This window comes from Hyperolius riggenbachi, chromosome 8, assembly GCF_040937935.1.
Source record: "Hyperolius riggenbachi isolate aHypRig1 chromosome 8, aHypRig1.pri, whole genome shotgun sequence".
Taxonomy (NCBI): Eukaryota; Metazoa; Chordata; class Amphibia; order Anura; family Hyperoliidae; genus Hyperolius; species Hyperolius riggenbachi.
This window is the reverse complement of record NC_090653.1, coordinates 196,843,592-196,871,166: the sequence shown is the minus strand read 5'-3', so window position 1 is coordinate 196,871,166 and position 27,575 is coordinate 196,843,592. Positions and strand designations below refer to the sequence as shown.

At 47.6% G+C, this 27,575-nt stretch overlaps 1 protein-coding gene across 2 annotated transcripts in view; it reads right to left on the bottom strand.

Moving 5' to 3' along the window:
- LOC137527537 (coagulation factor VIII-like) overlaps nucleotides 1-27,575 on the bottom strand; it is a 506,000-nt gene that overhangs the window by 74,550 nt on the left and 403,875 nt on the right. For both annotated transcript variants that reach the window (XM_068248081.1, XM_068248082.1), the window contains 2 exons: nucleotides 10,837-10,992; nucleotides 902-1,046 (listed from right to left, as the gene is read on the bottom strand). In XM_068248081.1, the coding sequence (XP_068104182.1) occupies nucleotides 902-1,046; nucleotides 10,837-10,992 (301 nt within the window). The remainder of the gene's footprint in view (nucleotides 1-901; nucleotides 1,047-10,836; nucleotides 10,993-27,575) is intronic.

Below are 27,575 nucleotides of genomic sequence, written 5' to 3'. Positions count from 1 at the left end.
ACCTGTGCTGCCCAGGGTCATTGCAAAAGAGTGAGTGCCCCACCTTGAAGAATGTGATGGAGGTTCTCATCTGTACCAGGGAATCTTCACCAGGGAACTGCTGAAAGCTTGCAGTTGTATTAAGGACTATATCATTAATGAAAGGTTTTCATTGTTCTATCCAACTGCGAGTGTGGACTGTTTAGGGTTGTTTCGCTATCTTGTACTTTATCATATATGTTTTATTAATTTTAAGAAGTGCACCACTGTCACTTACGCTCTCTATTTGTATATATCAGCGCAGTGGTATCAAGAGTAGCTCAGGAATACTCTGTCCAGAATTCATAGCAACAAGATGAACAGTGGAGGGCAGCTGGTCAATTCTCTCATGGCCTCTTTTGAATCCCAGAAAACAGTGATGTTTCCAGTCCTCCCAAACCAGTCACAGAGAGCAGTGCATTAACCTGATTTATTGCCCTTTGTTGTCAACATACTGTTTATACCACACATTATATTCATATTTCATCTAAATGCAAAGCTATGAATTGCAAACTAATGCATTATTAACTAGTTTGAATTGGCATGCTGGTCTTGCAAGTTTAAATGTGGGTTTCTTAGAACTTATTTATTTATTGTATTTATAAAGTGCCAACATATTATGCAGCGCTCTAAAATCATCTAAAGTAAATTTCTTTGGTATGGTTAGTCATAAACAGTTATTCTTTATGGAATCCAGATATGCACATACTAGCATGTGGCTAGTGCAGAAATTGAGTTTTAACTTTATGGTTTCCTTTTAATTAAAATAGAGCAAATTCCACATATATTAAGCTATATTTTCTTGAACTTATGACATAAGAAAAGCGATCTATAAACATATGTTAGATTATTAATAGAAAATAATTTGCATAAGAGTTCTTACTAGTAATGTCACACCCAAAAAGTTCCATTCTGAGACCAGCTCTTGCTCCGGTGTGAATTGGGTGAATCCGTATAAAACGTGCAAAAATTGGAGGGTTAAAGTGGTTCTCTTGAATGGTAGATGAGTCAATATTTCCAAAAAATACCTGTTATACGGTAAATACAAAAACATTTTAAGTTTGTTTGTTTTGTAAAATAAAAAGTGGAAACAAAATTTAATTCAAAGAGTAATCGCATGTCTGTTGGAAAACATACGATGGCTTCCTTTATCAACTGGAAGAGTGACAAACTGACAGCTTCTTATAGTGTAGTATTTTTAGTCAATGTGGCAACAGTGAAGTAAACACTACTTCTCACAAAGTTGGGGTGTCTGAGAGACAACCAAATGCAAGGCCGATGTTAAAAACAAGCACATGCAGGTCAGTAAGTTGTCACCCTCCCTTTGTAGATTGCAAGGAAATCTACAAAGTGCCCTTCCAACACCACCACAGTGGGTGACTAAATACTTGTAACATCAGTGGATTGAGACTGCAATATCTATACCCACCACATGATGGCAACCTCACCCCTCTTGCAGAGTTAAAGGAAGTGGACAGAGGGGGGTGATGGGGGGAGGACAGGAGGAAGGGAGAGGACAAAAGGAGGAGGAGGAGAACAAAGGAGAGAGGCTGGAGAGACATGAGGATCTCTCTGTCCCAGCCTCTGCGTAAGCGATCTTCGTGTGGTTCAGAGGAACGGACCAGGGCAGAAAGAGGAGTACAATCAGGCTCCAATTGATGCTTTGAAGCCAGGATAGCAAGGAGTTGGACGCGAAACAAGCCACCAGCGACCAGACAGGAGGAATCATCTCACCCAGCCCAGAGGACAAGCCCTTCCTGAGGGTTTCTTGCTGCAGCGACTAGATGGGTGAGGGGCCTGTGGCCACAGTACTTTGCTTTTAATTGTGCCTTCGCCTGGCGAGCGAGAAGGGGCCACTGCCCCTCTCAGCTCAGAGTCCTTTGGAGAGCTGGTCGTGCCATGTGGATTACAAATACCTTCTCTTGAAGGTCTGAGCGCTCCAACTGTAACTTGAATGGGCCCCATCGCTAGCAGACTTTATAGCAGTTTCACCACTGGCCAGTGGTTAGTCAGGGTTTTGAAATGTTTTAGCTAAGTGCAGTAGCTAGTTGCACCTCCTCTGCTATTTGTGTGAATTGCATATAACTGTTTGCCTGTTTGATTGTTAAGAATTGTACAGAAGTTTTGTCTCTCTCTCACCCAGTGCATTAAGGGGCAGAGTCTCTTCACGGGTGGACAGGGGAACAAACTCTATTTATGACTGTTGCACCATGGAACTGCTATTTCTGCTTCACTAACCCATTGTCACTAAGCTGTTGCTTTTATCTGATGCCATTGTACCCCTATACCATTGTGAACCCTGTTTGCCCACACCCTTCTCTCAGGGCATCTTGTCTGCCCCTAATAAAACCCCTTATAGTTATTGGTGTGTCGGAGTATTAGAGGGTCCTTTCACAGGACGGGTCATCACTGGGGACAGTAGGAGAACCCAACTCTTACAGCAGCTCCTGTGGGAGTCAGTGCTACACGTGGGGGCTCGTCTTCTGGGATTCTAACGTAGCCCCTAGAGTGATGACTGCCCTAGGAACAACGAGCCAGGCCAGCAAAATGGACCCAGTCACTGCTGGCCGCTGGTGTGAAGAAGAAAATGGTAGACTACAGTTCAGTGTGGTGATGGATATACCTGCTGATGGATGGACAGAGAATCAAATAGATAAAGCTATCACAGCCCTAGCACTTGATCGTCGGGTGTTCGTCTTAGACACACGGACTGATCCGGAGATCTCTCACACATATGCCCTGCTAGAAGTGAAAAAATGCCTTCCCGCTTGCTTCCAGAACACAATCTTACAGCTAACGGATGACATCAAAGTTCAGTTGATCCGACCAAGTCCCTCAACCAACCACTCAGACAGTTCCAGTGAAAGGCCAATAAGTAAAAGAGAGGTCTGCTCAGCCTCTGTTGACTCCATGCCCACCACCCCAGGATATCCACCCGCTTCCTTCTACACTGATATGGGAAAACTGATGGAAAATTTAGTGACAAATTCATTCCAACCTATCAGTTATGGGTACAGAAAACTGAGGGTTTGTTCTGGGCAGATACCTGTCCCATCCGGGGAAGATGACTTTGAGACCTGGATAGACCAGGCTGCACAGGCCTTAGATGAGTGGGAGGTCTCAGATACAGCCAAGCGACAGAGGATTGTAGAGAGTCTACGTGCCCCTGCTTCAGATGTTGTCCGGAATCTTAAAAGAGACCAGCCAGGTTGCACTGCCACAGAGTGTCTGGATGCCCTTCGTGAAGTTTTTGGGCAAATAGAAAGTTGTGCTGACTTGATACATCGGTTTGGACATACCTACCAAGAGGAAGGGGAACGCCTATCCACCTTTGTCACTCGCCTGGACAAGATCCTACACCAAGCAATCCTAAAAAAGGGAATGGCACAAGACAATGCAAGTGAGGCTTTATTGACTCAGATCCTAAAAGGTGCACAACCTTTAGACCCTATCATGCTGAAAATTCAAATGAGAGACCGAAGTGACCTTTTCACCTACTCAAAACTGATTAAGGCCATTCGAGAGGAAGAGACACTGTTGTCCGCTAAGTCCCAGAAGATGACCACCTCTGCTGGTTCTGGGCGAAGTGGTGGTAGTGCATCTGTGTACTTAGCACGAACCCCCTTGGAAGCTCCGGGAGAGATGGACAGTAAGACCCCTTCTACTGCTGAGGCCTTCACTCAGGCGATAACCCAGATGGTGCAGTCAAATTCCACTTTACAACAAGCTTTTACTGAGATTCAGAGGTCGATGATGCAAGTGATAGAGACTCAGGCAGGGATGCAACAGTCCATGGCTGATCTGCAGAGAGCTATTGCACACCCTACCCCAGAGGGCTCACAGCTATCCAGAGGAATGAAGAGTAGAAGATATTCAGCCGGAGTAGAGTGCTTTAATTGTGGGCAAACTGGACATTACCGAGCCCAATGCCCTAAACCCCGACACTCTCGGACCTTAACAGAGGAAGTGCGCCAGGCCCTATAGGATCTTTTACCTGCCAAGCCGGCGGGAAACTTCAGAGGGCCCCGGTGAAGGAGCAAGCCGGGAGCCCACTTGCTTCAGACAGCTCCAGCCCGCATCAAAAGGCTGACTGGGCAATCGTACAGGAACCCTTGAGTAGGATTCCTAAGAGACAATCAAATACGCCTCCCTCAGCAATGGGCCCCAGTATACAGGGAAGAAATACACATCAATGTGAGAAAGGCCACCAGGAGCATCGCTTAGAGCGTAACAGGAGGCCAAAAGGAGTACAAGCTCAGCCAGCCAGGCCTACAAGTACACCTCCTTCTGGGCAAATCCCTGCTAACTTAGTGGGCCCCTCTCCAGTGGTGCCTGTTCAAATAGAGGGCATCTTCACAAGAGCGTTACTTGACTCGGGTGCACAAGTGACTTTATTATATCGGGACTTCTATGATAAGTATCTGCAGCACCTGCCCCTGCGAGAATTAAAAGACCTAGAGATCTGGGGAATTGGAACCGAGCAGCTCCCCTATGATGGGTATCTGCAGATCAAGTTGACCTTTGACCCACTGGTTGTTGGGCAACCGGGAACCTTTGACACCTTGGCCATTGTATGTTCTCGACCCCCAGGTTCAGTGAGAAGTTCTTCAATTGTGGGGACTAATACAGACCTGATAAGACGAATTTTTTCCCCCATAGCCTCCTGCTATGATCTACCACCAGAAGGTGTGCACCCCATGCTTCATCCAGTCTACCAACGTTTAGTCCAAGAACAGAGGGCTCCAGCCGAGGGAGTAGGAAGATTGTGGCGATTGGGGAAGAAGGAGAAACTGTTGCAACCAGGGGAAGTGGCATGCCTTCAGGCTTCAGTAAGACTGAGCTGGGATCTGCCGGGACCGCATGTCCTGCTAGAAACCATCCCTGGAGAGAAGACAGCCCCTGGGATAGAGTTGATCCCTGAAGTGATCCCAACAAAGGCACTACAGAAGGCTCAAGGAAAGATCTCTGTCAGTGTTTGTAACACCACTGACTCCCCAGTGAGGATCAAAGCCCGGATGCTTCTTGGACAGGTAGGCTCAGTCACCCCAATTTTGCCATCCCTTTCAGTGGGGGGAACTGAAGATGGAATCCCTGTAGACTGCTTCTACCGAGCAGACTCCCCGATCTCTCCAGAATGGAAGAGCAGGATTCAAGCCCTGCTTCTGAAACGGCAAGAGTTATTCTCCAAGAGTGAATTTGATGTTGGGTGTGCGAAAAGTACTCAACATCGCATACGCCTACAGGAAGACAAGCCTTTCAGAGAGAGATCTCGTCGGATTCCATTTGGGGATTTGGAAGATTTGAGGGAACAGATTGCAGAGTTGAAGAGAGCTGGAGTGATCCGTGAATCCCGAAGTCCCTATGCCTCTCCCATAGTGGTGGTTCGGAAGAAGGATGGTTCCATCCGAATGTGCATAGACTATCGCACTCTTAACCGTCGTACCACCCCAGATCAGTACACAACCCCACGAATAGAAGATGTCCTACATTGCCTAACAGGAGCTAAGTGGTTCAGTGTACTGGATTTGCGCAGTGGGTATTACCAAATTCCCATGCACCCCGATGACAAAGAGAAGACCACTTTTATCTGCCCTTTGGGGTTCTACGAATTTGAAAGAATGCCTCAAGGTCTTTCAGGAGCGCCTGCAACCTTCCAGAGGCTGATGGAGCGCACAGTGGGAGACATGCATCTGCTAGAAGTCTTGGTGTATCTGGATGACGTGATTGTCTTTGGAAGAACACTGGAGGAGCATGAGCAAAGGCTGGAGAAAGTACTGAGTCGACTTCAGGAAGAAGGACTGAAACTGTCCCTTGAGAAGTGCCAGTTTTGCCAACCGTCTGTCACCTATCTGGGGCATGTAGTCTCAGCTGAAGGCGTGGCCACAGACCCCAAGAAGATGGAAGCTGTGGTCAATTGGCCTAGACCGCAAGATGTAGCGGGATTGAGATCATTCCTGGGGTTTTGCTCCTATTACCGAAGATTTGTGGAGGGTTTTGACAAGATGGCCCAACCCCTTACTGAGCTCTTAAAGAATGAAGGTGAGGAAAGTGACTCGAAACTTTCAGACGAGGCTCAATCAGCCAAAGGGCCCAGAAGACCTCGAGAGTCAATACAGGAAGAGTGGTCCGATCGTTGTGAGGAAGCATTTCAGCAGCTGAAGTGGAGTCTAACCCATGCCCCAGTCCTAGCCTATGCTGATCCTACTCTTCCTTATGAACTGCATGTGGATGCTAGTAGAGAAGGGCTCGGTGGAGTGCTGTACCAAGAGCATGAACGGCATCTAAGACCTGTTGCTTATGTGAGTCGAAGTCTCTCCCCATCTGAGAAGAACTATCCTACCCACAAGCTGGAGTTCTTGGCTCTTAAATGGGCAGTAGTAGACAAGCTTAGGGACTACCTGTATGGGGCTGAATTTGTAGTCATGACAGACAACAACCCACTCACCTACATCCTCACTACTGCTAAGTTAGATGCTACAGGACACAGATGGCTAGCTGCACTGGCTGAGTTCCGCTTCAGCTTGAAGTATCGACCAGGAGTGGGGAACAGAGATGCTGATGCCCTGTCCAGAAGGCCTCATAACACTGGAGCTTCGGAAAGAGACTGGACTCAGCTGACCCCAGAAGGGATACAAGCCTTGTGCCAGGGGGCAGAACATTGGGTCAGAGGAGTGACAGGGGCTGAAGTTGTTGGAGTCAGTACAAAAGGGGTCCCCAAACTCTACTGCAACCTGACCCAATTGAAGGATGGGAGCTTGCCCATCCTTAGAAAAAAGGATCTGAAGCAGGACCAGTCAGAAGATCCCCTCTGCCGACTGACCCTGGAGGCCCTAGAAAGCCAACGACCAGAGCTCCTGCAAACTGAATCTGTTGAGAAGGCCAAGATGGTTTACAGAGAATGGAATCGGCTACAGCTCCGAGACGGACTGGTCTACCGTAGAGCTCCTGTTGATGATCTGGAAGAAAAGTGGCAGTTATTCCTTCCTGAAAAACACAGAGAGACAATACTAGTGGCCTTGCATGATGACCATGGTCATTTGGGAGCAGAGAGGACTCTCGGCCTAGTCAAAGATAGATTCTACTGGCCCTGTATGAGGGCTGAAATAGAAAGCTACTGCCACTCATGTCTGCTGTGTATACAACGAAAGACCTTGCCCACTAGATCTGCCCCAATGGGTCACCTACAGAGCCAAGGCCCCATGGAGTTGGTATGCATGGATTTCCTGTGCCTGGAACCAGATATGAGCGGACAAGGAAGTATCTTAGTGGTAACTGATCACTTCACCCGATATGCCCAAGCTTTCCCCACAAGGGACCAAAAAGCTTCCACAGTAGCAAAAGTCCTAGTAGAGAAGTTCTTTGTCCATTATGGTCTACCGCAGCAGCTTCATTCAGACCAAGGTCGAGACTTTGAGAGTAAACTCATCAGAGAGTTATTGCAAGTGCTGGGGGTGCAAAAGTCACGGACTACTCCTTACCACCCCCAGGGCGATCCACAACCCGAGCGGTTCAATCGCACACTTTTGAATATGTTAGGGACACTTACCTCTGAAAAGAAGCAGCACTGGAGTAAATATGTCTCAGCAGTGGTCCATGCATACAACAGCACAAAGCATGATACAACAGGATATTCACCTTACATGCTAATGTTTGGAAGAGAAGCTCGACTACCAGTGGATCTTGCCTTTGGCACCTCCACTGATGGGACTTCAGCTGCATCTCATAAAGGCTATGTTGACCGACTTCGGAGGAACCTGAAAACTGCCTATGAAAAGGCCCAAAGTGCTTCCAATATTCGGGAACAGCAAAACAAGAGAAGATATGATCTGAGGGTTCGGGTCCATGACTTACAACCGGGTGACCGGGTGTTATTGAGGAACCTGGGCCTTCACGGGAAGCAGAAGTTAGCTGACCGGTGGAGCTCACAGCCATACATTGTTTGTGCACGGTTGCCCGGCCTTCCAGTGTATCAGCTCCGTCCAGAGGGGAAGACAGGGCCCTTGAAGACTTGGCACCGCAATCACCTTCTACCACTGAATGAAACAGTGCGGGTGCCCCCTCCACGTGAACCACCCCTGCCTAAACGAACCCCAGTAACTCGGTCACAATTGCCTTCTACTGCAGTGGAAGAAGAGGATGACGAGGAAGAGGACCTGGAGATGGAATGGCTGTGGCGGTTTGACCCCATTGTTTCCACACCGCCTATAGAGGACAACTACTCTAGGCCATTAAGAGCTGATGCACAAGAATTCATACCACGGGCTCAGGTTGAGGAGGGGCCAGAACAGGTACCCACTGAGCCTGAAGAGGAAGGAGAGCCCCAAACTATGGCTGAGACCCCATCAATGCCACCTCGGGAGATTGTAATAGAATCCCCCGCGAGAGAGGTTGCAACTGAATTCCCTGCCAGAGAACCCCTAGAGCCTATGGAGCAGAGAACCAAGCGACAGATCAAACCTCCCCTGAGGTTGACATATGACTCCAGAGGAAACAGTTCTGAAGAAGCCATCACCACCGTCTGCAGATCTACTAAGACACAAGTCCATCAGACCACTGTACCAGTGTGTGATACCTCCTGCCCTGTACCCGACACACCATGGTGGGAAGTCACACTGCCCACAACTCAGGATAGCTTCAGTTACCTAGTTACATGTAGGTATTAAGTTAGATAATTGGTAGTTAAAACTTTGTTCTTTGGGGGCCAAAGACTTTCAGTGGGGGGAGAGTGTAACATCAGTGGATTGAGACTGCAATATCTATACCCACCACACGATGGCAACCTCACCCCTCTTGCAGAGTTAAAGGAAGTGGACAGAGGGGGGTGATGGGGGGAGGACAGGAGGAAGGGAGAGGACAAAAGGAGGAGGAGGAGAACAAAGGAGAGAGGCTGGAGAGACATGAGGATCTCTCTGTCCCAGCCTCTGCATAAGCGATCTTCGTGTGGTTCAGAGGAACGGACCAGGGCAGAAAGAGGAGTACAATCAGGCTCCAATTGATGCTTTGAAGCCAGGATAGCAAGGAGTTGGACACGAAACAAGCCACCAGCGACCAGACAGGAGGAATCATCTCACCCAGCCCAGAGGACAAGCCCTTCCTGAGGGTTTCTTGCTGCAGCGACTAGATGGGTGAGGGGCCTGTGGCCACAGTACTTTGCGTTTAATTGTGCCTTCGCCTGGCGAGCGAGAAGGGGCCACTGCCCCTCTCAGCTCAGAGTCCTTTGGAGAGCTGGTCGTGCCATGTGGATTACAAATACCTTCTCTTGAAGGTCTGAGCGCTCCAACTGTAACTTGAATGGGCCCCATCGCTAGCAGACTTTATAGCAGTTTCACCACTGGCCAGTGGTTAGTCAGGGTTTTGAAATGTTTTAGCTAAGTGCAGTAGCTAGTTGCACCTCCTCTGCTATTTGTGTGAATTGCATATAACTGTTTGCCTGTTTGATTGTTAAGAATTGTACAGAAGTTTTGTCTCTCTCTCACCCAGTGCATTAAGGGGCAGAGTCTCTTCACGGGTGGACAGGGGAACAAACTCTATTTATGACTGTTGCACCATGGAACTGCTATTTCTGCTTCACTAACCCATTGTCACTAAGCTGTTGCTTTTATCTGATGCCATTGTACCCCTATACCATTGTGAACCCTGTTTGCCCACACCCTTCTCTCAGGGCATCTTGTCTGCCCCTAATAAAACCCCTTATAATTATTGGTGTGTCGGAGTATTAGAGGGTCCTTTCACAGGACGGGTCATCACTGGGGACAGTAGGAGAACCCAACTCTTACAGCAGCTCCTGTGGGAGTCAGTGCTACATACTGGTATCAGGAGGTGCCGACAGTGAAAAATATAAAAACAGTTTAACTCATAATTTTTTATTTTTTTAATAGATTTTTTTTAATTCTCTATTGGCACCCCATGATGCCATTCTCTGTTGGCACCTCATGATACTAGATGAATTATTGTAAATATAAAAAAGTCTGCAAGTGCTTTATTTATTTAGCAGAAGCTCTGATTGCAGGAACTGATGTGCACGTGGACTCTCAAGCATGCAATCTGGAAGTCAGAGATTTGTTTCCTTCCACATGATGTTGTGGGCAATGTGTAGAGCAGGGCATTTATCATCTAGGATGCCATATCTAACTCTGTTCTGGAAGGAAAAAGGGAGGTAAAGGACTGCAGTCTTATAAACAATGTATTTATAGGCATTTTCTAATACCTGTTTGCTGTTGGGCAATGGAGAAATCAATGTGTTGTAGTAAAAACATATGCCCTTGCCCTAAATGAGACAATAATGGAATACAATTCTACTAAAACAAACTGGAAGAGCCTGACCAAGATAGGACCTGAACTAATATAAACATGAATAATATTAATTTAGAGGTGCTAAAACGTGCATAGTCACATTATAGTTCTGAATAAAAATTCCAATTTTTCTGTCTGTCTTCTTCAGTGGAGGTAAGACAAACACTATCTCTCTTTTTTTAAAACTTTAAACCGAATGACGGCTCTCACCGCTGCTGCTAAAATCCGAGACGGCATTAAAAACTATTCCCCCTTTGAGTTGTTGCAACTCGGAGGGAGATGTAATTCGGGGTCTTGCAGCCGCCAGAGCCCTGAATTAGCGCTACGTGCCCCGTGCAGCATAGCATTGCTGCTATGGGGCGCCCAGTTTCAGCGCTCGGCTCTGAGAGCCGCGCGACGAAATAAGCTCATCCGATGTTTTTATGTTAGCATAAACCCACTCCCACATGTCAGTATACTGTATACATTGGGAGCTCAATTCTGCTTTAATGCAAAGTTCTAAATACAAGTTGACAGTGTACATACCATTTGATTGTTACTAGTGTTGCCTTGGTATTCATTCCATTGTTCTCCATTCAGGCTATAGAACACAACATACTGTGATATATATAAAGGAAGGAGTCGCTGTTTAGCACCCTGAGTTTGTATTTTATGAATCAACACAGGTTCAAGGAGATCCACCTAAAAGATAAAAATCTACTATGATGGACTGCCACAAGCACCCTATTGTTTATGCAAGTTATTCCATCAAGAAGAGAAGGTTGGCAGTTGTAAAACAAAAACACAAAAACTGTAATAGTTCCCATTGTTACATATATCCTAGCATAATATCAGTGATATTCACAGTATGACACACAGATTTGGGTGCTGCCATAGGCCATAATGTTAATTACAGCTACTGTGGGGCAGCCCGAATTACAATAAAATCCCCATAATTGCAAAATATCTTCTGAGTTTTTCTCATGGGAGCAATGTCACATAGGCTGATTTTTCAATCATCAATTCTCTCTCTCTCTCTCTCTCTTTCTCTTTTTTTTCCTTTTTTTTATAAAACTGACAGTGGAGAGAGATAATCCAAGCAAGATAGATCTTACCTGCCTACATATACATACTATGGGAATCCTACCATTGGTGACAGGATAGTAAGGGCAGATGTCAAATCTTCAAGCACAGCTGGTATGGCCCCTATTTCAAAACATGTGGGATGCTTCCCCTGTTTATCTTGTTCAGAGTGTGTTAATATACTCAAGGGAACCACATTTAAGAATTCCGCAGGAACAAGGGAATATGAGATTCGTCATTTTTTGACATGTCTAACAAATTTTGCTATTTATATTATCTGTTGTCCCTGCGGTTTTCTTTATGTAGGCGAAACGACCCAACCAGTTAAATGAAGGATCTCACAACATAGATCCACTGTGAGATCGGGTACCTCAGATCTACCTATCCCTCGGCACTGCAGAGAGAAGGGACATACCTGTGATGACCTCAAATTTATGGTAGTCGATCATGTACCCAGGTTACAAAGGGGAGGTGATCGCATACTTGCTTTGAAAAGGAAGGAAGTATTTTGGATTAATGAATTGGATACGTTAACCCAGGGGCGTCTCACCCACCAGGCAAGTATAGGCGGTTGCCTGGGGCGCCATGAGGTGGTGAGGCGCCATGAGGTGGTGAGGCGCATTCCCCCACCGCTGCTACTGTGACCATGTTTTTTTTTTTTTTATATTATATTACCTCCCGACTCAGTCCCCGGTGCTCGGCACGCTACCATGTGCTCAGCAGTGCCTCCACCTCCACTTCTCCACAGCCAATAGAGCAATCAATACTGCTCTTCTCTGCCAGGCTCCTTCTTTAAAGCCGCGCCCCTTCTTTTCAGTAGCCACACAGGTAAAGTGTTTACCTCATGTGGCCCAGCCTTTAACTCCGCCCCACACCAGTCAAACCAGGAGCCAGCGGCCAGCCAGCTTATGCCCCCGACAGTCTGAGCCCCCACCTGTGTCACTGGCTGCACACAGAAACTGGAGCGAGACAGCCAGGGGACAGATGCAGTCACAGAGAGAAGAATGTGATGTGTCCGTGTTGGAGCCCCGCCCCCGCACAAGACAGCAACACAGCCCGGGAGAAGGGAAGTTTCTGCTCCAGAGTAGTGATGGGAATTCCGGCTCATTTCAGAGAATCGACTCTTCTGAATCGGCTCCCATTAAGAGCCGGCTCTGAATCGGCTCTTCATTAAATATCACTAAACACCACTCATAATCGGAATAAAAGCCCCGCCCCCGTCTCTATGACAATTCCAGACTGCTTCTTTGACTGGGGCAATCCCTCCTGCTACTGCTCTGCTCCGCCCCATACACTCCTACAAGCTGCAAGAGGAGGACTACATCTACCAACATGCCTCAGCGCCCTTTATTGCAGAGCAAAGCAGAGCTCTGTGGGGGGGCTGAGGCATCGACTCTTTCAAAACTGAGAACCGGCTCTTGTCGTTCGCAGCAAAGAATCGCGAACGACCTATCACTACTCCAGAGATGATAAGCTGCATGCACAGGCAGAAGAGAAGGTATGCAGGCAGGCTGCTAAGAACACTTCCTGTCCTGTGTGCAGACTCCCAGTACTGTTATAACTGCTAGAATGTGCCCTGCTCTTTTGATACTAGAGTTTTCTTTGAAAGCTGGTTAGGCTGTAGGCTGGTAAAGCTGTAAACCTGTGCTTTAGTGCTGTGCTGTCTCTCCCTCTCCCCTCTCTGTTCCTCTGCCCCCTCTTCCATCTTATGCTGTCTCTACCCCTCTCTGTTCCTCTGCACTCTCTTCCATCTTATGCTGTCTCTCCCTCTCCCCTCTGTTTCTCTGCACCCTCTTCCATCTTATGCCGTCTATCCCTCCCCCTCTCTGTTCCTCTACCCCCCTCTTACATCTTATGCTGCCTCTCCCTCTCTACTCTTTCCCTCTGCTCGGATTACGTGTATTTTCTGGTGAAACGCTTCCGCATTACGATTATTTTCTGACAACGCTGCCCCATTACGATTATTTTCTGGTGAAACGCTGCTGCCTTATGATTAATTTCTGGTGAAATGCTGCTGCAATAAGTGTATTTTCTGGTGAAACGCTGCCACCTTAGGAATATTTTCCGGTGAACTGCTGCTGCAATAAGTGTATTTTCTGGTGAAACACTGCCACATTACGATTATTTTCTGGTGAATTACGATTCTGAATTACGATAATTACTATTATTTTCTGATGAAACACTGCCGCATTATGATTATTTTCTGGTGAAACGATGCTGCATTATGATTATTTTCCTGGGGGGGGAGGGGCTGGGGGGGGGGGTGGGCGCCACAGGTTTTCTCGCCTGGAGTGACAAAATGACTAGAGGCACCCCTGCGTTAACCCCACATGGTTTAAATCATGATTTTGACTTGCATTTATTTCTCTAATTTTTACAGGTCATGTATCGACGTTGTTGCATTCAACATTTATGCAAGGGAAAGAAGGGAATGGACTTTACCTTATGCAAGGGAAAGCTGCAGGATGATGTGAATATTCTTTTGTTTTTGTTTTTGAGTATAGGGTTAATGCCTGTGTCAATTATGCTTGATGTGATTATATGTGATGTCATTTCCTGCTGCTAGGTGCTTATATGCAAAGCTGTTTCATTTGTACTTTGGCTTGACAAAGGACAGGGATTGTCCGAAAGCTTGCTGATGCTTGTAACCTGGTTGCTCTGAATAAAAGAGCTGGTGTGCTGCAAACCCCTTGTGTTTATTACATATACATACTATTAACTATTTCCAATCCAGCGACATGGCCAGTGTTGGCACTGTTGGTGGGCATAATGACTCATCATTTTTAGGATTTCTGTAATTACCGTAATTACAAGTGGCAATTGAGGATTACAGCATCAAAGTTGTAGTCTGTAATCGGTTGCGATTACGAGTTGCAACTTCAAGTGCATCTGTAATTACACTCATAATTTTGATTATGAGCCGTAATAACGAGTTCGAGAACATCATGAAACTGCATTTTGTTTTGAATGTGGGGATCAATCAGATGGTCCCTAGCAACTAAAAGAGAACCAATAGGAATGAGCGCATCCCTCCATATATCTTGGCAGAAACCATCTTGGATTTAACGCCTTGTTATTTACTCAGTACAGTGAGAGGTTGTGTAGAGCAGTGCTGTGTATTACAAGCTGCTATTCATTTGTGCCAAATTAAGACTAATTGAACTTGTAATTAGAGATGGCCCGAATGGTTCGGCGGTGAACGGGAACCGGCAAACTTCCGGGGTTTGCGATCGCGGAGAACCGCAAACTTTTCTGGAAGTTCGATTTGCCCCCATAGTGCATCATTAGGGTCAACTTGCACATTGTAGCCAATCAGGCTACACTCCCTCCTGGACCCCCACCTCCCCCCCCCCTTATAAAAGGCAGGCAGCGTCAGGCATTGGACTCACTCATGTGCCTGCAGTAATTAGAGAAGGGAGAGCTGCTGCTGCTGCTGCAGATAGAGCTATAAGGAAAGCTTAGTTAGGCTCTTTTAGGCTTGTTAGCTATCTCCTTGCTGATTCTTATTGCTAAAAAAGCACCCCTCAACAGCTCTTTTAAAAGCTAATCTTGTTCTTGTGATCTAAATTTTTTGTGTGTGTGGCCCACTTGCATTATATACAGCCTTATCAGTCAGTTGCAGCTGGCCTTAAGCCCCTTGGTGGTAATTCCTACTGTGCCACTGCCAGGCCCAGCACATTCAGTGAGTGACTACCTTTGTGTGTGACAGGCAGCTGCACATTTGTAATCCCAATCGCTGCACCTGTTCACTGTTCAGTGCACCTACCTACCTACCTACGTGAGTGCACGCATTGTTAATACCACCAGTCATTGCACCTGTTCACGGTACCTGTGTGTGTGTGTGACAGGCAGCTGCACATTTGTAATCCCAATCACTGCACCTGTTCACTGTTCAGTGCACCTACTTACCTACATGAGTGCAAGCATTGTTGTTAATACCCCCAGTCATTGCACCTGTTCACTGTACCTGTGTGTGTGTGTGTGTGTGTGTGTGTGTGTGTGTGTGTGTGTGTGTGTGTGTGTGTGTGTGTGTGTGTGTGTGTGTGTGTGTGACAGGCAGCTGCACATTTGTAATCCCTATCACTGCACCTTTTCACTGTTCAGTGCACCTACCTACCTATACCTATGTGAGTGCATGCATAGTTAATACCACCAGTCATTGCACCTGTTTACAGTACGTGTGTGTGTGTGTGTGTGTGTGTGTGTGTGTGTGTGTGTGTGTGTGTGTGTGTGAGAGACAGGCAGCTGCACATTTGTAATCCCAATCACTGCACCTGTTCACTGTTCAGTGCACCTACCTACCTATACCTACGTGAGCGCACACATTGTTAATACCACCAGTCATTGCACCTGTTCACGGTACCTGTGTGTGTGTGTGACAGGCAGCTGCACATTTGTAATCCCAATCACTGTACCTGTTCACTGTTCAGTGCACCTACCTACCTACGTGAGTGCAAGCATTGTTGTTAATACCCCCAGTCATTGCACCTGTTCACTGTACCTGTGTGTGACAGGCAGCTGCACAATTGTAATCCCTATCACTGCACCTTTTCACTGTTCAGTGCACCTACCTACCTATACCTATGTGAGTGCATGCATAGTTAATACCACCAGTCATTGCACCTGTTCACAGTACGTGTGTGTGTGTGTGTGTGTGTGTGTGTGTGTGTGTGTGTGTGTGTGTGTGTGTGTGTGTGTGTGTGTGTGTGTGTGTGTGTGTGTGTGTGTGAGACAGGCAGCTGCACATTTGTAATCCCAATCACTGCACCTGTTCACTGTTCAGTGCACCTACCTTCCTATACCTACGTGAGCGCACGCATTGTTAATACCACCAGTCATTGCACCTGTTCATGGTACCTGTGCGTGTGTGTGACAGGCAGCTGCACATTTGTAATCCCAATCACTGCAGTGCATACCTTTAACCTGTTCAGTGCACCTACGTGAGCGCAAGCAGTGTAATATACCACCAGTCACTGCACCTGTTCACGGTACCTGTGTGTGACAGCTGCACATTTGTAATACCAATCCCTGCATACCTGTTCACTGCACCTGTGTGACCGCATGCTGTTTAGTATACCAGTCTGTGCATACCTATTAACTGCACCTGTGTGAAAGCTGCACATTGTATTGTAATACCAGTCACTGCATACCTTTCACTGCACCTGTGTGACTGCACAATGTATTAGTCAAGTCAGTGTATACTTTTCACTTCATCTCCCCCCCCCCCTGATATGGACAAAACAACAGGCAGAGGCAGAGCCAGAGGCAGGCCACCCAGCAGGTCTGTTCGAGGTCATGCTGACGTGATTTTGTGCGGCCCTGGCCCAAAGTACAGTGCTCAGAAGAAGGCACGTCCCATCAACTCCCAAGATTGTCAGGACGTGGTTGACTATTTAACACAGAACACCTCATCTTCCGCAGCCACCAGTGCTACTACAAGTACCACATCCACTACATTTGACACTTCGCAAGAGCTAATTGGTGGGGAAATCACTGATTCACAGCCATTATTGTTACAACAAGATGAAGGCGCTAAGCAAGTTACACCACCTCATATGTTAGGCGACACTATGGATGTAACGTGTGAGGAGGAGGAGGATGAAGTACCTGCCATTGGTGCAGTTTTGGAGGTGTTTGATACAAGCAAAGCTGGGGAGGATGATTATAATGATTATGATGATACAGATGCCACGTGGGTTTCCCAATAGAGGAGATGAACAGGGGGGCAGTTCAGAGGGGGAGTCAGAGAGGAGAAGGAGGAGACGAGTTGCTTAAAGAAGCAGGGGGAGCTCGTCATCAGAAACAGCTGGTGGCAGTGTCCGGCGCCATGTAACCCCACCTATGGACAGCCAGCCAACATGCCCTTCAACGTCAGTTGCTGATGCCACCATAGTGCCCACACCCCAGGGTGGCTCAGCGGTGTTGTAACGATTGGTGTCAACACGCAGAGAGAATCCGATTATTGGCGATCTGCAGAATCACCAGTAATATAGATATACACCAGATTATGGATGATCTTCAGCATCACCAATAATCCAGGTATGTCTAACCTCTGGACACCTGAAATATGAGAGTATGATGTAATAGTACCACTTTGAGTAAGAACCACCAGAGGGGCTGGAGGTAGTAATGAAGGGAATTCACCCCAGACTGTGGGTGAATCCCTGTAGCCAAAGCTCCCTAGGAGAGGGACCTAGGCTAGGTTGCAGGATGCCCTGCTGCAAAAGAGAACAGTCTTGCCCTAACTGGGTGTGAGATCCTAGCTCTCTACACCCTGGAACTGGGCTAATGAAATACAAGTACACAATGCTAGTCTTGGGTGTGCAGTCCGTAGTCACCACACCCTGGAACTAGTCTATAGCAGAACATAGCATTGACACAGTTTCCTAGGCTTGGGTGTGAGGTTCGTAGTCACAACACCCTGGAACTAGTTTATAGCATAACATAGCATTGACACAGTTTCCTAGGCTTGGGTGTGAGGTCCGTAGTCACAACACCCTGGAACTAGTCTATAGCATAACATAGCATTGACATAGTATGCGAGTGTAATCTAGCTCAGTGTGAATTCCCAGGTCCTCCTGGTTCTAACACACTGTAGGATCTGACTGAGGTCTGTGTGCTAACACGTAAAGCATTTGCAACGGCAGACAACATGAGACTGAGAGGCGAGTGGTTATATAGTGTAGCGCTGATCAGCGCCGCCCCAGCCCCTCCAGCCAATCCGCATACATCCTGGGATCAGCTGACCAAGGGAGTCAGCTGATCCGTCTCTGTTTCCCATAAAGCTTCTGTCTCTCCGCGCGCACGCGTGTATTCCTCAGCCTATGTGCACAGGAAGGCTGTATCACATCAGACACATGTCGCCGCACGTAATACGCCGGGCTGGACGCGGAACTAGCCGCCACGCCGTCCGAGCACACGGCGGCCATTCCGCAATCCTTTACAGGTGTGGACATTTGTTAGTGTGTATGCCAAAGATCAGAGCAATGCAATCTGTACTCTCTGCCACCAAATATTGAGCCGTGGAAAGGCCAACACCCACGTAGGGACAAGTGCCTTACGAAGGCACATGCTGAAAAGGCACAAACTGCAATGGGAAGAGCACCAGAGCAAAAGCAGCACACAAAAGCAAAGCCACCCTCCTTCTCCTCTTCATCCTTCAGGTGCTTCATCTTCTTCAGCAGCTTTCTCCCTTGCACCTTCACATTCACAGCCAACCTCCTCCACTCCACCTCTCACCTTGAGCAGCTCCTGCTCCTCTGCCCACAGCAGTAGCCAGGTGTCCGTGAGGGAAATCTTTGAGCGGAAGAAGACAATGTCTGCCAGTCACCCCCTTGCCCGGCGTCTGACAGCTGGCTTGGCGGAACAGTTATCCCGCCAGCTGTTACCATACAAGCTGGTGGACTCTGAGGCCTTCCGAAAATTTGTGGCCATTGGGACACCACAGTGGAAGATACCAGGCCGCAATTATTTCTCAAAAAAGGCGATATCCAAACTGCACCAGGAAAGAGAAAGGCAAGTGGTGTCATCTCTGGCACACAGCGTTGGGTCAAGGGTCCATCTGACCATGGATGCCTGGTCTGCCAAGCATGGTCAGGGCAGGTACATTACTTACACAGCCTATTGGGTCAACCTGGTGACCGATGGCAAGCAGGGAGTACGTGGCTGTGCAGCGGACCAACTTGTGACACCTTCACGGCTTGCAGGCAGGCCTGCTGCCACCTCCTCTCCTTCTCCTCCTGCTACATCCTCTTCGCTGTCATCCTCCTCATCCTCCTTGGCTGAATGGCAGCGAAACTCTACTGGTGCTGCGATCTCCTCTCCAGCTACACAGCCCCAGCTCCCCAGGGCCTATGCTGCATGCCAGGTACGACGGTGTCACTCCATCTTAGACATGTCTTGCCTCAAAATGGAGAGTCACACTGGAGCAGCTCTCCTGGCTGCTCTTAAACAGGTGGATCAGTGGCTGACCCCGCACCAACTGGAGATCGGCAACGTGGTGTGTCACAATGGCAGCAATCTCATTTCGGCTTTGAATTTGGGAAAGTTGACACATGTACCCTGCATGGCAGTGCATGTGCTCAATCTCGTAATCCAGAGATTTGTGTCTAAGTACCCAGGCTTACAGGACATCCTAAAGCAGGCCAGGAAGTTGTGTGGGCATTTCAGGCAGTCTTATACAGCCATGGCACGCTTGGCCAATATTCAGCAGAGAAATAACTTGCTGGTGAGGCGGTTGATTTGCGATAGCCCGACTCGCTGGAATTCGACCCTCCTGATGTTCGACCACCTGCTACAACAGGAGAAAGCCGTCAAACAGTATCTCTACAACTACAGTCAAAGGACACAGTCTGGGGAGATGGGGATGTTCTGGCTGAAGTACTGGACACTCATGCGAAATGCCTGCAGGCTCATTCGGCCGTTTGAGGAGGTGACAAACATGGTGAGTCGCAGTGAAGGTGCCATCAGCGACTTGATCCCGTATGCCTTCTTCCTGGAGCATGCTGTGCGTAGAGTGGTGGATCAAGCTGTGGATGAGCGTGAACAGGAACAGTTACAGGAGGAAGCGTTGTGGGATCAATTCTCATCAGAACCAGATGCTTCCTCAACAACTGCGGCAGCACAGAGGGGGGAGGAGGAGGAGGAGGAGGAAGAGTCGTGTGGGGAAGAAGAGTCAGATGATGAGGAAGGTGTTTTTTTTTTGAGCAGGAGGAGGCAGCAGAAGAACAACTGTAGCAGGCGTTGCAGGGGGCACGTGCTGCTCAACGCTCCCGTGGTATTGTTCGTGGCTGGGGGGAGGAGGAGAACTTATCTGACATCACTGAGGTAGAGCAAGAGGAGTTGGATAGTATGTCTGGATCCAACTTTGTGCAGATGGCATCTTTCATGCCTTCCAGCCTGTTGAGGGACCCCTGTATAAAAAAACTCAAGGGGAATGAGCTGTACTGGGTGGCCACGCTACTAGACCCTCGGTATAGGCACAAAGTGGCGGACATGTTACTAACTCACCTGAAGGCAGAAAGGATGCTGCACATGCAGAACAAGCTGGCAACTATGGTTTACAGTGCGTTGAAGGGTGATGTCACAGCACAATGGATTAAATGTGCCACTGCCAGTAATTCTCCTCCTACCATGTCCGTGCAGGCAAGGACAGGACGATCTAGCGATCTCATGGTGATGTCGGACATGCGGACATTCTTTAGTCCAATGCCTCGCCTTAGCTCTTCCGGATCCACCCTCCACCAATGCCTGGACCGGCAGGTAGCCGACTACTGGGCCTTAAGTGTGGATGTAGACACTGTGAGCAGCGATGAACCCTTGGACTACTGGGTGCACAGGCTTGACCTGTGGCTAGAGCTGTCCCAATTTGCCATCCAACTTCTGTCTTGCCCTGCCTCAAGCGTCCTGTCAGAATGGACCTTCAGCGCAGCTGGAGGCATTTTTACTGAGAAGAGAAGTTGCCTAAGTCACAAAAGTGTTCAGTACCTCACCTTTATCAAAATGAATGAGGCATGGATCCCGGAGGGTGACTGCCCGCCCGAAGACTAAGTCGGTCCCCACACAGCATCTCTGCCTGCAGACCGCTGGACTGCAGGCAGATTCCTGCTAGCAGCAGCCGCTATAATAATTTTTCTGGTGCGTGTACATGCCTGCCAAATTTTTCTGGCTGCACTGCAGCTGCAACAACAAAACAAAAGGCATGTACCTATGTCAATTCCCCTTCTTGATCGTTACCTTGCCGCGGTGAAGGGACTTGCGTATCACAATGAAGCAATGACCGCCGGCTATATGAGTGTGTTGGGGTTGGGGGGCACACCTGACCCAAGTAAATAGATAATAAGGTCGTTGCTTTATTGTGGACAGACCAAATTCGATCAGTTGGACACTCCGTCACTGTTGTTCTGTCATTCAGCTACCTCAGCCCGACCATATGGGCTTAAAAACCGCCATGGCCTGCACTCTGGCAATGGTGCGCACCAGTCCAGTACGGCCATCACTACACAAACAGCTCTTTGCGGTGCGTTACACAGTGAGTTTGGTCTGTCAGCGTGAAGCAGTACAGTTGCGTATCACAATGAAGCAATGACCGCCGGCTATATGAGTGTGTTGGGGTTGGGGGGCACACCTGACCCAAGAAAATAGATAATAAGGTCGTTGCTTCATTGTGGACAGACCAAATTCGATCAGTTAGACACTCCGCCACTGTTGTTCTGTCATTCAGCTACCTCAGCCCGACCATATGGGTTTGAAAACCGCCATGGCCTGCACTCTGGCAATGGTGCGCACCAGTCCAGTACGGCCATCACTACACAAACAGCTCTTTGCGGTGCGTTACACAGTGAGTTTGGTCTGTCAGTGTGAAGCAGTACACTAATTACACACCCTGATTGATATATACACATGCAAGCTGTTTTAAAGCACTTTAGGCCTCCAATTTAGCCTGCAATGTGATTTCTGCACTTAAAACGCTGCTGTGCGTCAAGTCCTGATTTTTCCCTGGGACTTTTGGCATGTATCCCACTCTGCCATGCCCCCTCCAGGTGTTAGACCCCTTGAAACATCTTTTTCATTACTTTTGTGGCCAGCATAAATGTTTCTAGTTTTCGAAGTTCGCCTCCCATTGAAGTCTATTGCGGTTCGCAAAAGTTTGCATGTTCGCGAACTTCAGCGGAAGTTCGCGAAGGCGGTTCGCGAACCAAAAATCGGAGGTTCGGGCCATCTCTACTTGCGATATATAGCTTTTTAATTAGAGAGTTAGTTTATTAATTGTTACCACCTGTCATCTGCTCTCCTGCACCGGCCTGGCACTTGTTAGGACTCGGCTAGACAGGCGCCCCCCGTGGAGTCAGATTTGAGCGTGGCCCTCTGCTGCCCTGTAACACCATTGCATGTTATTGCTTCACACGTGTAGTGTTACACCTGCTGCAATTTATTTGGATTTAAATTGCACCTGATTTTCACTGGTAGACAGCAAACGGGAGACTGAACTTCTCGGCAAGCACACAGCTCAGTCGTCCATCTGAAAGAGGCCTAAGTCAGTGGTAGTTTGGTTAGAGACAGTGATACATTTAGCTGTTGTACTAGTAGTTAGGGTCCAGGGATAGGGATCAGGAAGGGACTTTTGACTTTTGAGTTAGATTAGGCAATAGACTAAAGGTGGCCACACACCATACAATTTATTTAAAAAAAATCTGTTAAATTCAAGAATAGCAATCTATATTTCTGACTGATTGTAGCAATTCAAAATTATGACCAATGTACCACACACCTATGTTTAATTTTTCCCCAATGATGAATATAATCATTAAAAGTTCATAAAAAAAATTGATTGGCACTGTAGAGCATGTAATTGACAATCCATCACACACACCATATAATTTTTGATAAAAGTTGGTCTGAAACTTCAAATATGTCCAATCTCCCCAAAATAAAAAAAACCGGGAAATTCATTGGATTTATCGATCGAAAACAAAGAAAAGCTCTCAATTGTTTGTAACAACTGATCAAAATTAATTGAATGGTGTGTGGCCACCTTTAGGCCTTTATTCAATTCACTTTTTTTTTTTTAGTTTTCTCCCAGGTAATATTTTCACACCGTGTCAACAAAATGCCCTTTAAACCATTTACAGACAAGAAACTACTCAAAAGATGTTTCCTAGTATTTTTACACTTACTTTTTGGTAGTTTTTTAATTCTAAAGTGCTGAAAAGGTATTTTAAACAGAAGATGAACAATTTTCTCCTAGGACAAAACTCTGGAGAAAAAGTGAATTGCATATGGTCTGTAAAGTGTGCTAGTGCTTTTAGACAGTTAGTGCTAGTAGTAGCAGGTCAGATCACAGTAGTCAGTCACTCACACTAGTGTGTGCTACTGAGATTAATGTTTTCAGTTAGAGAGAGTTAGCTTACTGTACTGGCACCAAACGACTAGCGTAGCGCTTTGTTATTTTACCTCCCAGGTGGTAACCCCATAGTCAGGCTCAGGGTGGGAAAAAGAAGCCAGGAGCAGTTATCCTGAGCATGACTCGGGGTAGCCGCCGAGTGGTCTGTGGAGAGCCTTAAGTGCAGCGGGCAATTTCACTCATCTCCCCAGGGATCCAGATGCTGGCAGCCATTCTCCTTCCGGGCCTCTGAGGCTCTGGATCCCTCTGGTGAGACAGCAATCTCACTACAGGGTCACTCACAGGACGGAGGGAGAATTGCAGCACTGGAACCTAGGAAGGTGAGTAAGTGCAAGGTAGCAGCGGATCTCTCTGCAGTGTGATAGTTTTTCTTGGTTTTTAGGGTCTAAAAAAAATTGCACCGCCTTTAGACCCTAAAATCCGTGAATAATCATTATTATTAATAATCACCAATTATGATTAATCACATTAATCACTTATTAATCACTTAATCACATAATCACTAATAATCACTAACTATCATTAGTGATGATCGTAATAGGCTAATGAAAAATATGCAAAATTTTGCATACATTTTTGCAAATAGGTCCATACGTAATTATAATTTGTAAATTCAATAGATTTTGTGTACTCATTCGTAATTTTGCATAATTTTCATGTCATTTCATGCCGACTTTAACAATGAATTGCAAAGCCCCCATACATGCTACTGTCACCAACAGGGTGGAGTGCTCCATACAAGCTATTGCCACCAACTGGCTGGAGTGTTTTAGTAATGCCACCCAAAAGTGTTTAGCCAATTAATAGCAAAGCCCCCATACATATTATTGCAACCATACATTAAGGAAAATAATGGGTACAAGCAGTGGCGTACCTAGGGCATTTGACACCCGGTGCTGGGTCTTAAATTACACCCCCCCCCCCCCAAAAAAAAAAGTAAAGGAGTGTGGCATGCTAAGCACACCACTGTGGGTAATGCCAGGTATAGGTGCCCCCAGTATATGCAGCCTGGAATTGTTGCCCCCAGTATAGGTGGTGTAGTATAGCCACAATAAGCAGTGTCTCCCTACAAAATACATATGATGCAGCAGTGTTTTACCAATATATATATATAATGTGACAGCTATTAGGTAGCCAGATAACCCCCCTTTAGCGCAGGTAGCCAGATGACCTCCACCATTTATTGTATAGGTAGCTAGATAACCCCCCATTTAGGATCGGGAACTAACATTATACCCAGTTACAGTATATATAGCCAGATATCTCTTTAGTATATAGCCATTGTATATAGTCAGACCCCCCTTTAGTATTATAGCCAGCGTATATATTCAGATCCTCCCCTATATATAGCCAATGTATACAGTCAGATCCTCCTGTACATAGCCATTGTACATAGTCAGATCCCTCGTATATAATCAGATCTCCAGTGTATACAGTTAGATCTCCCCTGTATATGGCCAATGTAATTCTGACTGAGTGACCCCCAGGTGTACACACACACACAGAGAGACAGAAGGAAGATAGAGCGGAGAGCGTCAGGAGAGAGAGAGAGACAGAGCAGAGGACAGGAGGGAGAGAGACCAGAGGGAAAGAGGAGAGAGACAGAGCAGAGAGACAGGAGGGAGAGACAGAGGAGGGAATGAAACAGAGCAAAGAGAGACAGAGCAGAGAGAGATGGGGAGAAAGACAGGCGGGAGAGACAGAGGAGAGAGACAGGAGAGAGAGAGAGGGAAGAGAAAGAGAGACAGAAGGGAGAGACAGGTAGAAAAGAGAGCGGAGCGAGAGAGAGGGAAGAGAAAGAGGGAGAGAGAGACAGAAGGGAGAGACAGGTAGAAAAGAGAGCGGAGCGAGACAGGAGGGAGAGACAGAGAAGAGAGAGACAGGAGGGAGATAGACAGAAGGGGGAGACAGAGAGACAGGAGGATGAGACAAAGACACGGAGAAGAGAGAGAGGAAGGGGAGACAGGAGAGAAAGAGACTGAGTAGAGATAGACATGAGGGAGAGACAGGAGAGAGAGAGATAGACAGGAGGGAGAGACAGTAGGGGGAGAGAGAGAGAGAGAGAGAGAGAGAGGAGGACGAGACAGAGCAGAGAGAGAGAGAGACAGACTATAGAAAGCTGCAAGGAACGATACATAGAGGAATGGAGAAGTGACATAAAGAATTCCAAGAAACTCGCTGTCTATCAATCACTACAGAGGGAGTACACAATGGCTCCATATCTGGGGAGGCTACATCACCACAAAGACAGACAGGTCTTGAGTTTGTACCGTCTGAGTGCCCACAGCCTGGAGATAGAGACAGGGCGGCACAGACAGACATGGAAGCCCCGGGAGGAGAGACTGTGCAGACAATGCGACCAGGAGGTCTTGGAGGATGAGGCCCACTTCCTGCTACACTGCAGCAAATATGCACCTGTGAGGACCGCCCACTTCCAGAGACTCTCCGCCCACATCCAGGATTTTACCTCCACAGATGAGGAGCGGAAACTCTACATCCTACTGGGGGAGGAGGAAACAACCGTGCAAATAGCTGCCCGATATGTCACAGCCTGCCACCAACTGAGAGGAACATGATACCACATGGACTGTATTCCCCCCCAATACCCCCCTATGGACTGTATATCCCAGTCCCCCATGCTGCCCCTTACATCATCCACACACCTATGGACTATATACCCCAACTCCCTATATCCTTCCCTATTCCCACAACCCCCCCCCCCCCCCCCCCCCATGTTAATGTTTTGTCTTGTTTTGCTTTGGCAATGCTAAATGTATTTGGTCCTGCCAATAAAGCTTTTTTGGATTTGGATTTGGATTTGGAGTCAGGAGTGGGAGACAGGGCAGAGAGAGAGAGAGAGAGAGAGAGAGAGACAGGAGGGAGAGAGAGAGAGAGAGAGAGAGAGTGCAGGCAATGTGACCAGGAGGTCCTGGAGGATGAGGCTCACTTCCTGCTACACTGCAGCAAATATACACCATTGAGGACCGCCCATTTCCAAAGACTCTCCGCCCACATTGCAGATTTCACCTCCACAGATGAGGAGAGGAAACTCTATATCATACTGGGGGAAGAGGAAGAAACTGTGCAAATAGCTGCCCGATATGTCACGGCCTGCCACCAACTAAGAGGAACATGATAACACATGGACTGTATAACCCCATACTCCCCTCCCCTATGGACTGTATGCCTATACCCCCCTCCCCTATGGACTATATACCCCATCCCCCCCATACCATCCCGTACATCCTCCTATGGACTGTATACCCATGTCCTTCCCTTATTCCCACAATCCCCCCCCCCCCCCCCCCACGTTAATGTTCTATTTTGCTTTGGCAATGCTAAATGTATTTGGTCCTGCCAATAAAGCTTTTTTGGATTTGGATTTGGAGAGAAGGAAGAGACAGAGAGAGAGAGAGAGAGAGGAGGAAGAGACAGAGCAGAGAGAGAGAGAGAGAGAGAGAGAGAGAGAGAGAGAGGAGGAAGAGACAGAGCAGAGAGAGGAGAGAGAGAGAGAGAGAGAGGAGGAAGAGACAGAGCAGAGAGAGGGAGAGAGAGAGAGAGTCAGGAGTGGGAGACAGGGCAGAGAGAGAGATAGAGAGAGAGAGACAGGAGGGAGAGAGAGAGAGAGAGAGAGACAGGAGGAAGAGAGAGAGGGAGAGAGAGAGAGAAGGAAGAGACAGAGAGAGAGAGAGAGAGAGAGAGAGAGAGGAGGAAGAGACAGAGCAGAGAGAGAGAGAGAGAGAGAGACAGAGAGAGAGAGGAGGAAGAGACAGAGCAGAGAGAGGGAGAGAGAGAGAGAGAGAGAGAGAGAGAGAGAGAGAGAGGAGGAAGAGACAGAGCAGAGAGAGGGAGAGAGAGAGAGAGAGAGAGGAGGAAGAGACAGAGCAGAGAGAGGGAGAGACAGAGAGAGTCAGGAGTGGGAGACAGGGCAGAGAGAGAGAGAGAGAGAGAGAGAGAGAGAGAGAGAGAGAGAGAGAGGAGGGAGAGAGCAGGAAGAGAAAGAGCAGAGAGACAGGAGAGGGAGACAAACAGGAGGGAGAGGCAGAGCAGAGACAGACAGGAGGGAGAGAGAGACAGACAGCAGGGAGAGAGAGAGAGAGACAGCAGGGATAGAGAGAGAGACAGCAGGGAGAGAGAGACAGACAGGAGGGAGGGACAGACAGGAGGGAGGGACAGACAGGGAGAGAGAGACAGACAGCAGGGATAGAGAGACAGACAGCAGGGATAGAGAGACAGGAGGGAGGGAGAGATAGACAGGAGGGAGGGAGAGAAAGAGGAGGGACAGACAGGAAGGAGGGCA